Source organism: Tinamus guttatus, unplaced genomic scaffold, assembly GCF_059628265.1.
Source record: "Tinamus guttatus ecotype Peru unplaced genomic scaffold, ASM5962826v1 Tinamus_guttatus_pri_ptg000307l, whole genome shotgun sequence".
Lineage (NCBI taxonomy): Eukaryota > Metazoa > Chordata > Aves > Tinamiformes > Tinamidae > Tinamus > Tinamus guttatus.
Window position 1 is genome coordinate 228,702 of NW_028288841.1, and position 16,914 is coordinate 245,615.

Below are 16,914 nucleotides of genomic sequence, written 5' to 3' on the forward strand. Positions count from 1 at the left end.
GAGCTCTTAAATATCTCGAGCAATATCCTTAGGGAAAGCAATCTCTATATTTAAATCTTCTCAATCTCTCCTTCGAAATTGCTCCTGTCTGCAGACTGAAGAGGCTAATTTTCATCCTATTTTTGAATGGAGAGCCCACTGCAGAGAAGTGTTTTTCATCGCTTGCAAGTTCTGCGTGATGGGGAGCCGCAGCCCCGTGGCCCCACAGCTTTTCTTTGGCTTTATGGGGCTGCAGAGGGGAATAATCCAGCGAGGGATGCGGCTCTGCGGAGCTCGCGTTGGGTTAGAGATGCTGCTGGAGGGCCAAGGGTTTAGGGTGTGAGAACAAAGCCTGAAAATGCAAACAAAATGTCAGAGCAGGGAATTTAGCAAACAGTTTAAGAGCTCAAGGTGGAGAGTTGAGAGGGGTCTAAGTGTCTGTTGGCGGGGCTCATTCTGAAGCAAAATATTTGCACACCCTCGCCTTTGCTCTCAGCCTGAAGCCCGATTTAGCTGGATCTTATCATCATAGCGTGATGCAGAGAGATTTTTCTCTCTAATCTCGCAGGTGCTCATGTCTGAGGGCAGGGATTCTTTCGGGGAGGAAGGGCAGACACCGGAATTCTGATCTTGGCCAGTTGCCGAAATGTTGATTTAAAGGAGAAGAAAAAAATATAGCGCTAACTTTCCCACTCTCTCCTCATAATGGATTACTTTCCTGTGAAAGTGAGGCACACCTTATGCAATCTATAATCTGGTCTTTTAAGTCCTAAGAAATGTCCGGTCCTGCTGCATATGAATATTTAATGTTGTCAGCGTGCCATGTGTTATTTAGACCCTCGTCGTTTATTGCTTACTGGCTTCTCCTGTACAGCTGGATACGATTTGTCCGGTGGGATAAAACGCTGGGACAGCAGAGCTGGGGGACGGGCTCAAAGCCTGTGTTAAATGGGTGAAGCTGAATGTGCCTCGCAGTCAGGGCTGTCCTGCTCCGCGCGTGGATGTGAATGGGCAGGGATTTAGCTCCCGTTATATACATTTGCTGAAATGCATTGCTGCAGCAAATGGCTTTGGGATTGTTCGCTGTGGAAATAACGGCTGTTGCACTTAGCGGCGGGCGCGGATGAATGGGGAGCTGTGAGACGGGGCTGGGGCGGGTTGTGGAGTTCACGGGGTTGTGCTGCCTCCATGCAGGGCTCCAGAGAGAAGGCTGATGGATGAATAAACCTGCTTTGCAGCCCACAGCGCCCTATGCAGTGTTCCTGCGGCTCGGAAAGCCGCTCTGTCCGCTCCACGGCGAGGCGGCGATTGGCGGTGATCCATGGTTATCACCGGACACGCGGGATCTTTAGCGTGTAGTGAGTGTTCTCTAGGCACAGAGTTGCATTTATTCTCCATAAAACAAAAAGAAAAGCCCAGAGGAAGCGAAACCCGGTGCCGTCCCCGCCAGGGTTTGTCCCTCCGCAGGTTTGGGGGTGCTGCAGGGGCTTTGCTGGCCGCCAGCTCCTCCGCACCGAGTCGGGCGGCCCTTCCTCGTCCCCTGGCTGCTTTGTTGCCGCAGGGACTAGGAAGGAAACCGCTGTTTTCCTGGAGCTGAAGTGGGGGGAGGATCAGCTCCCTTCCCGCTCCGGGGGCCTCTCCTTCCCTGTGGGCGCTGAATCCCTAAGGTGAGAGCTGCGTTCCCAGGGGCTGCCCTCGGACCGCTGGGCATCCACTCCGGATCCGCGTGTGGGTCACGCGCAGTCTGGCTGCTGCGGGCTCTGATGTCACATTGTCATAGCTGCAGTAAGGCCACGGTCCCTTGGAAGAAATAAACGCTGAATTCCTACAGCAATTGATAAACAGAAGGGAAAAAAAAAAAACCCTTTGTTTTTGTGATGTGCTCTGTCCTTCATCACCGCTGTCACTCAGGACATCTTCCCGCGTAGAGAGGAACAAATGCAAGCAGCGAGCAAGTGCCAGTCTGCGTTGCCCTGTCCCTTATCTGCAGTTAGCCTCCTCCTGGCAAGGCCACGCGTCCCTGTGCGCGTGCGGCCGGCGTGGACACGTCCCTCCCGCCGGGAGCGCCCGGAGGGATTTCCATTGGATGGATGCGCCTTGGGACAGGCGTTTCTCCAAGCGGGCACGGCCAGGTACGAGTGGTGGCACTGCTGGAGCACGGGGTTTGTGCTGGTCTTTGCCTTCTCTGTGCGGGTTTGGCTGCTGTCCCCCGGGGATGTCCTTGTCCTCGCGCAGCCGCGTGTCACCCTTGCTGGAGAGACCTGTCACGCCGGAGCGGGGCTGTTGGGTCTTCATCCAGCAGCACCACTCAGTTTCCTTTAGCCATGAAGCGCCTTGGAGCCAAAGCCCTCGAATCGCAGCCAGGGCACCGCGGGCAGCCAGCGAAGGTGCCCGCGGCGGGTGCCACACGGTGCCTTGCGTCCAGGTGTGTCACCTTGCTGTCACTTGGCCAAGGGGTGATAGAAGCCAAACGCATGTGAGTTGGAGGGCCACGTGCCTGCTGCTCGCTGGGGCCGCAGCGTTGGCATCGGGTCCCCCTTCCTGGGCCACCCTTCTCTTTGCTCTGTGGCGCTCCCGGCAGCCCCGGGGGTGAAGGCTGAGCATCGATTTGCTTGTCAGGGCCCCCCTCCTCTGACCGAATCGGCCCTGAGCGATGCTGATTGGGAAATAATTGCAATAATAATAGAGATATTTTGCTCCCGAGTAACTAGACGATACAACCTGGGCACCGAGCCAGGAGGGTGTTTTGAAGGGCAAAGCTGAGAAATCAATGGCTCGAGACGCGGGCTGGACAGAGCGGGGACACCCTCGCGAGCGCCCCGCAAGGAGGCTCCTCCGTGTGGGCCCCGGCGTCCTGCAGAGACGGTCGTTAAAGCCCGGGCTGGGCCGCTCTGTGCTCTGTGCTTGGTCCCCAGCCCTCGCTCCCCTGGGGAAGCTGCTGGTGGGTCTGGCCAAGGGCAGGCTCAGGCCAAAGCCAGCTCGGCTTGTGGGCGCTTCCGTCCTCCGGGTGCTTGATATGGGGAAAAAGCAGGAGGAAAAGGGCACGGCAGCCCTGATCCTGCGCTCTGGGGTGTTGAAGCACCGGCTGAGGTGCAGGGGACGTGGCGGGGCTGCTCCTCGCCCGCTGTGCGGGTAAAGAACCCAGGTCCTGTAGTAACGTGGGCTTCAAAATGGGCCACAGGAACCAGCACCAGCGTTGCCGAGTTGTTAGAGTTTGTTGCTGTTACGGGCATTGATTTAGATTGAGTATCTCCTTGTTTTTTTTTTTTTTATTGGTTTATTATACCGATATAATTAAAGTTCCAATGTTCTCCAGCTCACGGCAATGTAGGGCCTGGGACGAAAACCTTGCTTATATTAATCTTTATTAAATGAGCAGCTTGCCCTGAATGAATGTGGACAGCTCATCTCGCCCCTGTCCCCTCGGGGAGGCAGGAGCGTCTGGACGAGGCTGCCGGGGTCTGCTCCGAGCCTCCCCGTGAGCAGCATCGAGGGGTGAAACACCCGCAAACGCCCGTGCTGGGCTGCGGAGCTGGTGGCTTCCTCGGGAACAGGTCATTTTGCAGACCCCATTCGCAGGCGTCTTCTGTTGTGGCTAAGTGATAGAAGGGGAGAACAAAGCAGGCGACGCGCTGGGCGCGCGGGGGACAGGCCGGCTGCACCACGGCCGCCTTCCTGCCGGGACGGCCCGGCTCCCGGCCCGCCCCGCATAGCTGGGATGCCCGGCCGGGATGCGGGGGTGGCGGCGAGCCCGGCTTTCCCGCCCGGAATCGCCCTGGGGGCGACGCGTCCGGGAGGGAGCTCTTCCCTTTGGAGACGTATCCCTAAAATCTCCCCCCTCCGCCGTGTTGCTGCCCGGGCTCCGTTGTCCCCTCGGGGGCAGCTGCCACCGCGCCGGTGGCCGCGCAGCTGCTCGTGGCCCCGCTCGACAGCCGGACGGCGGCGGTGGCCCTGGGCCTGGCCGTGCCACCCGCCACCCCCCTCGCTGCGTCTCTACCCGTGCGCTCCGGCTGCCCCGCGTTGGCACCAGGAAGAGGGGGCTGGGGACAGGGGGTGCCGCAGCCGGCGCAGGGGGACAGGAGGCGGCTGCAGCTGATGCAGGAGCAGCTGATGCAGGACCCGGGCTTTGAAGCTCTGGAAACCAGAGCTGGCCACGAGGGCGGCAGCTGCGGCTCTGCCGGGACCCCAGCCAGGCCCCGGAGCCCCTTCCCCGGGTGGGGACATGACCCAGGGGCTGCACGGTGGCTCCTTCCCTGCCATTCCTGCCCCTGCACGGTGTTGCCAGGCCCTTCCTTGCAGCCTCTTTGCTGAGGATCCCTCCGCGCAGCCTTCATCCCTATGGACATCTCCTGGGACCCGCTCGGAGCCGCAGCTCCGGGCTGTCCGTTACGGGTTTGCAAGGGCCCCGTGACTCGCCGAGCAAGTGTCTGTGCCGAGCGTGGCCCAACGGGAGCTCTGGGGAGGGAAGGGGGGCGGCTTTGAAATGCACTCCTCTAAATAAGCCCTTCTTTCGCCTTGCTCGTCAGCGCGCCGCGAGCCCGCGCAGCTGGAAAGGGTCCCCGTGAAAAGGCTGCCGAGTGTTCGCGGCAGATAAGTCCCTGCCTTTGAAGTGCGGCGCGCGGGCGCCGCCGCCCTCCGCGTCGCTGCTGCCAGCGCTGAGAGCTCCGCGCGGCGCGCGCAGATAAGAGCACAAAGCCTCCCCGTGCGCTCCTGCTGCCAGGAGGAGGGTCCGGCTCTGCCGGCACCGGGGATGAGGGCCGGGATCCCGGGGGCTGGAGGAGCCCTGCGGAGGGGAGGCTCCCGACGGAGCGGTGTCGTCCTGCGGCTGGGGAGGCTCTCGAGTCGCTCCTGGGTGGGAGCATTGGATGAGCCCAGAGCAGCCCTTGCGGCTCCTGCCCGGACCACGCTCGATCCGGGGACGCTTTGGGAGCGTTTGCAGCCGCTCGGCCTCCCCTCGGCTGCCCCAGGCATCTCAGGACAGCAGTGCCAGCCTGGAGGGGTCTTGCCGAGGGCGCGGATGCACCGCGATGCCAGGGGGAATGCTCTCGCTGTGGGAGGTCTTCTCTGCCCCCCGAGGCTTTCATTTCCCCTTGGATTTCAATTTCAAGTCTTTTGGAGTACTGTAGGCTGGGGAGCAAGTCGTGTGGGCTTGGAGGACCAGAAGTGTCTAGAAACAGGTGAGAAAGCTAAGGGCAGTGAAGTGAATTTTGCCTTTGAAACATCTCCGATGAGCCTTTCTGCTTCCCACGAGCGCATTTTCGGCTGTGGGTGCAGAGCAGCGACCTGATCCTCGTCCTCTCTCCTCCAGCCTCGGCTGGTCTGCTCCGTTTGTGATGGTGTCTCATCCCGTGTCGAGCTGTGAGCTCCTCCGGGGACAACCTGTTCTCCGCGTGCACAGAGGGGTGCCCAGATCCTAGCAGAAACTTTGGGTGCTCCAGCACCATCCCTTGTAAAGGCCGGGCGGGCCTTGCGGGCGGGCGCGTGGCTCCGGGCAGGAGGTGGCCGAGCTGCTCTGTGTCATGGACCTGCTGTGGCTTTGCAGCTCCAAGCAGTGGGAGGTGATTTTCGTTGTTCTCCAAAGCAGCAGTAGCTGCGCAGGGTGGAAAACTCTCCTTCCCGGCTAGGAAAGGAGCATCCGCAGGAATGGCAGCGACTGCTCCTGTCAGGCAGCTCTGTGACGCTCTGGTACTTTGTCCTGATGTTTTAGGAAACCTTTGCAAAACTCATAGGCTCTTTTTGGCCATGCTACACCTGAATGTTTTTGCAGTGGTGCTCAGGCGTGTGTCACCTGGTGCTGTTACAGCTGCCTGTCCTGGGGACATCCGCAGTGTGGGCAAGGGTCTCTCTTGCCAGGCGTCTCCTTCTTGGTTCCTCAGCCCTCAGCTGTGCCCGTGTTGCACCTGGGCACGGCCCTCACATTCCTGCAGGGAAGCCTTGACCTGGGGACATGCCTGGTGTCCCAGGCTGCCGTGTGGCTGAGAGCAGCTCGTGGCTCCGCTCCGCATCTCGCCCCGTCACCGTCCCCCTGGGCCGTGTGTCACCGGCCCCGTGTGGTCGCTCACGCTGTCACCTGGACGTGCATCCAAAGCGAGAGGCCGGGGAGCTGCGGATCCGTGTGGAAGGACTGGCTGCCGGGAGATCTTTCCTGCCCGGCCGCCTCGTCATTTACGTGCTGCTCTGTCCAGGAGAAGTATAAATGGGCTGTAACCGAAGAGCCAACGTAGGATGTGCAGGACTGCTGTAGCGTGACACCAGGGCGTATCAGTCCCCTAGGCCCTCTCCTCCCATATCCCGCTGCCTTTCCCTGCTTCTCCTGTCGTTGCCGTGAGCGTAATCCCCCCCGGAGCGCTCCGCTCCGCGTTTCCTCCCGTGTGTCGCGTGTGCACCGCGCAAGGAGAGATCTGCTCACCTAGAGCAACTCCAGCTGCAAATGCTATCAGAGTCCTGGGATATCCGTTTCCCTCTCCCCTCCAGCACTGCTTACAGTCCGCAGCTTTGCCAGGAGCGAAGTGGCTGCCTTAGCAGATCCACATTGTGGATTTGTCTCCCTGCAAGGAGCATCCTGCCTGCAGGAGCCACCTGCGCTCGCTGCCGTTCTTGGTTGTGCTCGGCCGGGTCCTGCTGCCCCTTCCTGTCTCAGCAGCACAAGACCCTGGTTCCTATGGGGCTGGTGTGAGGGGAAGAGCTGGGAGCTGATGCATGGAGCTGGAGAATACACCAGGACCTGGTGCTGGGATGCCGGCATGGCCCTGTTTTCAGCTTTGGCCCCTCCGTGTGCAGGGAACGTTGCAGACAAGGCACCGCTTGTGCGGGGTTAGGACGTGGTCCTGGGAGCATTTCTGTCGCCTGGTGGCATGACCCCTCTCTGGGCCTCCTTTCCCTGCCTGGAAAACCTGGGGGAAAATGGAGGAATTTGTCCCTGCCTGGCCATGCTGCGCTGCGTGCGGCTGTTTACTATGCGCTGATGTGTGTTTCTTGCAAAACAGCCTTCAACTTCGTCTTGAGAGGATTCCCTCAAGCCACTAGCTTGCAATTCCTTGCCTCTAGTCTCCTCTGTTCGCATGACGGGAGAGCAGCGCAATTTCTGTGGCAAGAAGGGGTGCTCGTCTGGTTTCTTCAGGCCACCGCTCCGCATTGGCAAGTGGGCTGGAAAAATCCCAGCCTTCCTTAGGCACCCGGCCTGCCAGGGCTGGTGCGGAGCAGGGAGAGCTGAGACAGCCGAGGAGGAGGCGCTGCCCGTGGCCTGGCCTGGAAGAAGGAAAGGGCTGCCGAGATAAGGAGGTGACCCAAATGGAACCGCACGGGTGTCAATAACCCCCCGGGAAGGGGTCAAATCCCCAGGAAAGGGGTGATGGAGGGGATGGCTCCCGTTGTTGCTGCTCCCTGCATCCCCTGGGGAGGGAGCGTGCGGGAGCTGCCGCCGCAGCCACCTCGACCCGCGAGGCAGGCGGAACGAGGGCAGGAATCCTGAGCGAGAAATTAGTGCGAGTAATTATTAGTATTGGGTAATTATATCAGCGTCAGGATGAGGAGAAAGGTTAATAGATTTTTTTTTCTTTCTTTCTTTTTTTTTTTTTTTTTGGTAAACGGCTTTTCCCCTGGGTGGGAAGGGAAGGGGGGGTGGGCAGGAAGAAACACGTTTCCGAGGGGGTTGCTCTGATTAAACCACATCCTCTCCCCCTTCCCCTCGATGCCGCCGTCCCTGGCAGGTGGGAGGCTGCTCTGTGGGGAGAGGGCGGAGGGAAGCGCATCCCTTCGGTGCCATGTTCTGCACGGGGTGGAGGGCTTGGAGGAATCCACCGTGTCACGGTCCCCAGCAGCCCTCCCGTTTGTGCCACCTGGGACAGCAGGTCCCCGTCGGGCTGATCCCCTGGGGAAGCGCCGGGTCGCAGGGATCGCACCGGGCGCCACAGCACCGCGGCGCGAGGAGCTCGACGGGGTCGTCTCGTGGGGCTTCGGAGGAGGGAACGGCTGGGGCAGGTTGGTCAAGCACGAGCAAACTCGTTGGCCTCCAAAGCGCTTTCCTTGTCCTGCCCGTTGAACAATCAAGAAGCAACTTAATTTTCAGGTCTTCCAGTTGTCAGATCTTCCAAATTGCATTTTCCTGCACCCCAGCTGCTATGTACTTGCTGTCTCTACAGTGTCTTTTTGGGGAGAAGAGGCACCAGATGCTGGAGAGGAGGGCTGCAGTGACTGCACATCTGGGGCAGCCCTTTGCCCCCCGAGCACACCCTGGTGCTCCGAGCTTGGCCCCAGCCCCCTCTGACCACACTGGTTATTTTTAGGTTCTTCCTGGAGCCTCAAATTAACTGGAAGGCTGTTGTTTTTTTAATACATCTCTTTCTCTTTCCCAGCACTGCGCAGTGCAATAATGTAATGGGGAAATTACCCCGCTAGTTAAAAATTACTGCCAAGCGCGACATCCACCCATAGATCTATTTTAAAACCAGGGTAAAGCTATATTGATCCTCCCGCGCCGCAGCTATGGCCCATAAAAGGGTTGGAAAGGTGCGTTTGTCACGTTGCCAGAGCGAGGGAGGGAGCCGGTACCGGCACCGCGGCGCTGGGAGGGCCGGTGCTGCAGCGGGGACAGGGCTGGGGCCAGCGCGTATGTGACACCAGTTACTGCAGGCTGCAGTAACGTCCCCTGTGCCCGGGGGCTCCAAGGAGTTGTTCCTGGTCCTGCATTCCGGTCCCGGTGGGGAGAGGGCGGCCCCTTTGCTCGCTGCTGCCAAGGGCTCGCCGCTCTCTGGCTGCTCAGGGGTCTCTTTCTTAATTAAATACATTTGTTTTGTAAAACGGCCTAAAAATAATCCGGGGCTGGTGCATGCAGGAGGCTGGCGGTGAATCAAAGGCGCCGCTCTAATTAAACGGGCCCCGGTTTGTTTGTGAGCCGCATACATTTCCATGCTAATCAGCTGCACACCGGGATCCTGCTTTCCCAGCCCCGTATCCTCCTGATTGGGAACTATGCAAATGCCGGCGTCGATTTGGTGCAGGAGGGGAACCGGGTGCTGCGGAGAGGGGTTGGGGAAGGCTGGAAGGAGCCGGGTGCTCCGTCCGTGGCCGCTGCCCTGGGCTCTTCCCTGGGGCTGCCCCAAGGCCAGGGGCTCTGCTCGTGACCGCCTTGGTGGGCAGCTCGGCCTGGGGCAAACGCTGCTGAGTTTGGCTGCTCCATGGGGTGTCACCAGCCCCGCGGCGCCTGCCGATGTGGTAGGAAGAGCTTAGCCGTAACTGCGCGCCGCGGGGGGATTAGAGCGCTTGCCACGCTCCTGCTCAGGAAACAAAGGCACTTTCTGAACCTCTGTTGACCCTCGGCTTCCTCGAAACCCTCTTGACTTGGCTCGTTAGGAGAGCAAACGTTTCCTTTGGTGGCCGGGGAGGCGCGAGCCCTGCTGCATGCCGGGGCTGCTCTGCGCGCGCGAGCCGCTGTCCCCATGGCCGCGCCGAGCCCGGATGCACCGCGAGCCGAGGGCTCCTCTGTGCTGCTCTGCTCCACAAAGGGGCTCCAGAGAGGAGCAGAGGAGGACGGGGGTGGCCGTGGGGAAAGCAGGGCACACAGAGCAGGGCACGGGTGGGAGCACTGCCCACGACCAAGGGCGAACGGGGGGATGGAGGGGACAAATGTGTGCAGGGCAGCGGGGAGCTGCTTTGGCTGCGTCCCTGCAGCTGGGAGTCCCTTCTAACCCCCTCTCCTCTCTGTGCAGATCCTCGTGGACTTGTCGGCTGACAGGAAGCACCAAGCGCTGCAGTACGAGAACGTCGTGGCCCATGAAGGCAGCTCCATCCTGCGAGACCTGGTGCTGAGCCCTGACCGCCAGCACATCTACGCCATGACGGAGAAGCAGGTAAGGAACGGGGCTGGCTGCCAGAGCGGGGCTGCCCCGCGCTGGGGACACGGCCGCGCTGTCCTCGCGCCTCAGGGACAGGGACAGGGGCCGGCCTGGCCTGCTGCGAGGAGATGAGCCTGTCAGTTCTCAGCCCCAGGCCTGCAGCTCGGCCTGACTCCACAGCACATGCATGCACTTTGCTGCAGCGTGTGCACCAGGCAGGGGTGCCCAGGGGTGGCTGCTGTCCTCAGAGCCACCCCCTGTTCTGCCACTCGCCCCTCACAACCACTGATTTCTGAGTTTGCTGCTCCCCCGATGCCCTCCCTGTCCGCACCCCGCGCTGCCTTCGCTCTGCTGGGCTGCTCTTTCCCTCCGGTCGCCGCTGTCCCTCTGGGGCCCCATGAGTCCCACTGCAAGGTCACAGTCCCGCCGTTCCCGAGTAGCCGTGAAGGGCAGGCGAGATGCTGACGCGGCTCCCCTGGTGCCGCTCCGCGCGGCTCTTCCAGCTGCGCCCGGCGAGACAGAAACCTCTGGCCGGGCCCTCTCGCCCAGCCTGGGGCGGCGCTTCCCCGGGCGCCGGCTGCGCGCGGCTTCGCTGCCGGTTGTTCCGCTTCCCTGGGCAAAAACCCTGCCCGGAGGCACCGTCTCGGAGAGGCGGCACCGCCGCTGCGCTCCTCGCTGCAGTCCCGTGCCCTGGGCATTAATTGTTAGCAGCAGTTGCCTGGAATCCTCATTCCCCCGGGACTGCGGGCTCACTGACCCTTTTTCCAGCTCGCTGTCGCGGGGAGCCGGGTTCCTGCTGCGAGGGCCGGCCGGAGCCACGTCCCGCTGGCCTCGTGCGGATCAGCGGGATCCCCTCGCTCCCAGCAGCTTGCTCCCTTCCGGGGCGGACGCTTTCCCGCCTGGGAGCGGCGGGACGTGGCGCTTCTCCAGGCCGGCTGGCGTCGGCACGCCTGGCATTTTAAGTGGGGCTCGTGACGAGCGGGCGGGAGAGCAGCCGGGGCCGCTTGGCACACGCGGGGCAAGGAATGAGGGCGCGGAGCCAAGCGGGAGCAGCGCGAGCGAGCGGAGAGGCTGCCCCAAATCCCGGCTCGGCTCCCGCCTCCACTGTCGCTAACGCGGCACCAGCCGGAGGTGCAGCCTGATCCGCATCAGGCCCGGGCATGCGGTTGCCGTCCCGGCCGCTCTGCCAGGGTTCACAGTAAGGAGTTTTAGTGGGTTTTATGAGTGGGTGCGTGATCCCGGAGCTGCCGCGAGCTGCCTGGTACGAGTTAATCCATCCGAGGGCCGTGAGCGCCGTCGGAGCGGGTGAAGCGGGTTCACGCTGTTCTGTGCTTTGTGGCCTTTTTGGGATCCGGTGCTCGGAGCCGTCAAGCTGGATGGGCTGTATGGTCAATCCCTGGTCTCAGTCAGGTCACGTCTCCCTCTTGCAGCCATCCTGGTTGCGTGTGAGGAAGAAACCAAAGCCCGACGTGGCAGGTGCCCGCGTGGCTCCAGGGAGCATTGCACCCAACGTTGTGTTTCTGTGCTCCCATGGCCTGTCCTGTTTTTTATTATAGCCCCTGTTCACCAGTCTGTCTGGTGGGGAGCTTTACTGCAGGTGGATTATTCTTGTCCAGGAAACTTTGGGAAGGTCTCTAGCTTGCTCCCAGTCATGGTCCCCTCAGATGCTCATCCCTGACACTCGCAGTACAATTTTCCTGCCTCGGCAGCGTGCGCCTGCCCGGCCTGCGTGGGCACTGCCACGGGGTGGCCGGGGCAGGACGGGTTCCAGAGCTGGCCATGTTTCAAGGCAGCTGTGCTTAGACCCATCTTCTCCAGGCTGTGCACAAATGTCCCTGCGTCTCACAACGCCTCCGGTTACCTCCCGGCATGAGGCGGGTGTGGGTAGGCCTGTGGTTGAGCTTGGAGCACAAGAGATCTCTTGGCCTTTGGCCCGGGAGTTTGGAAGGGGGAAGGATGCTGGAGCAGGGCCTCGGATTTGTCTAGACAACCCCGAGGGAAGAGCAGAACCGTTTCCCTCCTCCTCCCAGTTCCTGTTTCTGGAGGAAACCCGATGCTCTCCAGGTGAGGCCGAGGTGCGGCTGGGAATTGAGAGGCTCCAAGCTCGTTAGCAGGGCAATGCCCGGCAGCCCAGCTCGGAGCAGCCTTTCCTGGCGTCCTGCTCGCTGCCGTCTCTGGCTTCTTTCACCTTCTAAGCAGCTAAGAGCCCAGGTGCGCTGCAGCCGAACCCGCCGAGGGCCTCCTGGGCTGGAGGCTGTGAGCACAAGGGAGGCTCCCCAGGAGGAGGAGGCTGAGGTTGGGGACAAGGCGGTGGGAAGGAGCCGGGTGGAATCCGGGCAGCTGCTCTGCCTCTCTGCAGCTGCCCGGGCTCTTCGTCCTGGCCAGGCCGCCTGACCCTCCTCTCCGTGGGGGAGATGCTGAGCACAGAAATTTGTTCAGTGGATGCCAGAGAGAGGATTATGCCACATGGGGTTGTTTTTTTCCGCCAAGGGTTGCTTTGCCAGCGGGGACTCAGCAGGCGCCTGTGCAGGGTCTGCTGGGGAGGGTCTTCTCCGCCTCCCCCGCCGCCTCCCCTTGCCATTTGCTTGTCAGCCCGCAGCAAATGAGGGGCAAACAACTGGGGACACTACAGGAGTCCTCGTTAATATGCAAACGGAAGGGTGCTGATTGGCCAGCCTTATCTGAGCCCCGTAGCCATCGTGCTGAGCCCGTCCTGCCGAGCTGGCAGGAGGCAGGGTGGGCGCCCGGGGCTGCGAGCAAACGCCCTGCGATCATTGTAGCTGTCAGAAGGGAAGATCGGGAACGTTAACGAGTGAATCCTGCCCTCTCCGCGCCCGTGCTGTGGGAGCAGCGGGGAAACCGAGGCGCAGAGCGCGGGCCGTGCCTGCGTGGAGGAGCCGGGGGCTCCTGTCTGCGCGTTTATCCTCCCCGTACCCAGTTGTGCTCCTCAACCCCAGGCTCCGCAGACATCTGCTGTGGGAAGCAGCTGGGCTTTGGGCCCCGGGGCGGCGCAGAGCCGCGTTGGCAGAGCCGGGCGGGCGCCTTGGCGACCCCGATGCCGCGGGAGCTCCCGGCGCCGCAGCGGGCTGCGGAAATCCCGCTCCCCGTCCCCCTTCTGCTCCCCGCTCCTTCATAAACGCAGCTCTCCCCCGTGCTGTGGCTGGGTGTTATCAGAGCGCTGGTGGAAAGTAATTAAACCAACAGTTGTAACGGAGCTTGAAGGGCTAGAGGAACGAGGGGATTTTAATCAAGTCTGGAGGAGCAATTAATAAAGGAGTCGTAACCCTTTCAGAGCGGGGCCGGCGGCAGAGCGCGGAGAGGCGTCGGGAGCCGGCGCGGGGGCTGCAGCCTCTTTGCTGCGCTCCCCGAATCAGTGGAAACCCAGTGGCCGGCAGAGCTTGGCTGGGGGAAGATTCAGCCTGGGGCTCCGGCATTGCAGGGCCTTTCCCTGCAGAGGCCTGGGAGGCTCCTGGCGCCCAGAGCTCGCTCTGGAGAGCGCGGCCAAGGTGGAAGTGCAGGAAGGGCTCATTGACCCCAAGCGGGGCCTTGCCTTGCTCTTTGCATGTCCCTGTTCCCTCCTCGCGGGTGTGTTGGGACCTTCCTCATCCACATGGGAGGCCCATCCCCTTGGCACCCCCTACCCGGCCCCCTTGGGCTCCCGTTAGGCCTGTGGAGGCCGCGCCGAGGCGCCACGTCCCCCCTCTCACCGCGCGTTTCCCCGCAGGTGACGCGCGTGCCCGTGGAGAGCTGCGAGCAGTACGAGAGCTGCGAGCTGTGCCTGGGCTCGCGGGACCCGCACTGCGGCTGGTGCGTCCTGCACAACGTGTGAGTACCAGGGGCGCGCGCGGCCGGGGAACCGTGGGGGGCCGAAGCCACCGCGGCGCTTCGGAGGTGACGGCGGGGGCGGCCTGTCATCCCCCGCGGCGACGGCCTCCGTGCGCGGTGGAGCTGCTGGCGAAGGCCCCTACGCAGCAGGGCAAAAACTCAGCAGCGGTGGCGGGGTCCTGCTTTGGGGACAGGGCCCACCAGCTCTTGCTGTCCCTCCCTGGCCACCTTAGTGCGCCGAGGCGCTCGGTGAGTGCTCCGTGTGTCCCCTGGGAGCCAGGGAAGCGCCCGTAGCCGTTTCTGCTCCTTCCTGGAAGGGACGTTGCTCCTGCCTCAGCCCGGCCCACGAGGTGCCTGTGGTGTTTGCTTTCCCTCCACGTTTTGCTCACCATTTAACTGCAGCGTTTCCCACAGCAAAACACCCTTATTGCAGAGGCTGCCCTGAGGAGCAGCGGAGGGGCGGTCATTCCTGCTCTGGGGCGAGCAGTGCTCCGTGAGGACGGGCTGAGGAGACAGGGGCACCACGGGCTGCTCTCTGGGGAGGATGGGGGGAATTGTGTGTGTTTGAGAGGGACAGATGCTGCAGGGAAGGACGAGGAGGACGTCCACATGCTGAGCCAGGGGCTTGGGGCAGTCATGTGGGGGCTCACTATGGGTTAAGGCAGTAGCAAAGAGGCTGACGAGATGCCCAGGACTGGCCTCTGGACATGCTGCCGTGTGGGGATGGGAGGTGATGCCTGGTGGCAAGCGGGCACAGGCAGAGAGAGACAGAGCCGCGTCGCTGCCACATGGGGCTCTCGGCGTCACCACGGGGCTCTCGGCGTCACCACGGGGCTCTTGGGGTCACCACGGGGCTCTCCTCCGTTCGCAGGTGCTCGCGCAAGGACCGCTGCGAGCGGGCGGACGAGCCGCAGCGCTTCGCCTCCGACCTGCGCCAGTGCGTCCAGCTCACCGTGCAGCCCAAGAACATATCGGTCACCATGTCCGAGGTCCCGGTAAGCCGCGTCCGCCGCCCGCCCGCCTGGCCCGTGGAGGCAGGCGCCCGGGAAGGTGGCACTTAAAATAAATGAAGAAAGTGCAGCAAAAGAGAGGGGAAGAGCTCTAATGCAGAGGAAATGTAGTAAAGTTAAGGGGATTGGTGATGGCCAGCCTGTTGCTGGAGAGAGATAATAGATTAGTTGATTACTGTTGAGAAAAGATATAACTGAGCAATAAATATTTCTGCATAATACAAATAATGACCTAAGGATTGCCATACTTAGGCCAGAGATCCATCTAGCTCAATATTCTGTCTCTGACAGTAGCCCCTGGTAGGTATTTTGGGATGAGCCTTAGATGCATAACTTTTTGCTTTGTCTGTGCAAACAGGAAGGATGATGTACTTGCATGGAGTATTTTCCAGACCATTAGCAGTGTAAAGAGAATATGAAACTGCATATACTAGCAATAAACTTTTTAAAACTGCCAGGTCTACATATCCAGCACTCAGGAGTCCTAGAAGAGTTGGCCAATGAGCCTTTTGGCCTGCCTGTAGATGCAACTTTGTAATAAATGGAGAATATGGAGGAAAATTCAGTAAGCAGAAAAGGTGCTCATTTTTTGCTGATATGCAGAAAGGGCAGATGAGACAACCCAGTAGTTAGAGATTGCTCAGTCTGACATTAATTCTAGGAAAACTAATGGAAAAGAAAATGATACAGGATACAACTGATGGAGAATTAAGGATAGGAGTATAATTAGTGCCATTCAATGTGGTTTAATGTCCCAAAACTGCAGATTTTGTTCTTTGATGAAATTATGACTCAAGTTACAAGAGGGACTGCAGGGATGTGATGTCTTTAGACTTTTACAAGGCATTTGACTTGATACAACACAACATTCTGATTAAAAATTAGCATTATACAATATTGATAAAGCATGTGTTAAGTGGATTAAGACCTGGCTCGGTGACGGATCTCAAAAAGTAGTTGTCAGAGGGGAATTGTCACTGACTGGAACTATTTGGAAAGCGCCTCTGCGGGGATTGGAGTGCAGTGCAACCCCTGTTAACATTTGCAGTGGTAATGTGGAAATAAATGCGAGATTGCTGCTGCTGAGATGTGCAGAGGATGCTGAGATTGGCGGGGTGGCACACAGCTGTGAAGATGAGATTACCATGTGGAGCAATTGGCTTTGAATGGGACTAGTTTACCAGAGAGTGGGTCTTGATTTTGCCAAGCATGGAGTTAAGATATCTGGGAACAAGACAGGCCTTCGACGGATGCTGTGGGAAGCGGCGGCTCTGGAAAACCTCCCTCCGAGAGGGCTCTGAGTGCTCGCTGGGTGGACCTGCGAGCCGGGAGGCTTTTTGATCTCTCCCTGTGATTATCTGCATTACTGATAGCAGGGTTTGGTGCAGAGGTCTGGCGTGACTGACACGGGGACACCGCGCTCGGGCTGGGAGTCCACCTTTTAGAGGAGGAGGCTGCAAACCTCCTGTAAACACCATGTAAATGAGTTAAGGCTGGAGAAAATGCCTTCGAGTGCGAGCCTTCCAGAGCTCGATCTGCTTAGCTTATCAAAAAGAAGATTAAGAGGTGACTTGATTACAGAGTGTAAGTGCCTTTACAAGGAGCAAATATCGGGGACTAAAGGGCTTTTTAATCTCTCAAGGAAAGACATAACAAGAACTAATGGCTGTAAGCTGAGACAAATTCAAATTAGAAATAAGGCATGTGTTTGGTGAAGTGAGAACTGCTGACCTCTGGAATGAATTTGCAAAGGAAGAGGTGGATTCCTCTGCTCTCGATGTCCGCAGAAGTGGATGCCTTTCTCTAAAACATTCCCTCACCAAACACTCTGCTTGGTCCCTGTAGAGAGGTGAGACGTAATGGCTTGTGGTGCACGAGAGGGCAGGGGATGCAGGGCAGGGATTCACTGGTCTTTAACCCATGTAAATCTGTGAGTTCAGATGAGGATGGTGTTTGCTTTTAGCCTGCAGCATGTCCCGCTGCTGGCTGTGGGTGCCGGGCGTTAAGGAGTCTCCTCCATTTGCTGATTCCCTCTGTGCTGCTTTTTCCTCTCTCCCCAGCTGGTTCTCGAGGCCTGGAACGTCCCAGACCTCTCGGCCGGAGTGAACTGCTCCTTCGAGGACTTCACTGAGTCCGAGAGTCGCATCAAAGATGGGAAGATCTACTGCAACTCCCCCTCTGCCAAGGACGTCATCCCCATCACCAGGGGCCGCGGTGAGCTCGCCTTGCTCGTGTCCCCCAGTGAAACAAGGCCCAGGACGAGCTGT

General features: G+C 60.0%; 1 protein-coding gene across 1 annotated transcript in view; it reads left to right on the top strand.

The window, feature by feature from the left end:
• The window catches only part of PLXNA1 (plexin A1), a 130,939-nt gene that overhangs the window by 50,303 nt on the left and 63,722 nt on the right, over positions 1–16,914 (top strand). The window contains exons 4-7 of the mRNA XM_088528181.1: positions 9,687–9,827; positions 13,537–13,637; positions 14,509–14,632; positions 16,708–16,861. Coding sequence (XP_088384307.1) covers positions 9,687–9,827; positions 13,537–13,637; positions 14,509–14,632; positions 16,708–16,861 — 520 coding nt within the window. The remainder of the gene's footprint in view (positions 1–9,686; positions 9,828–13,536; positions 13,638–14,508; positions 14,633–16,707; positions 16,862–16,914) is intronic.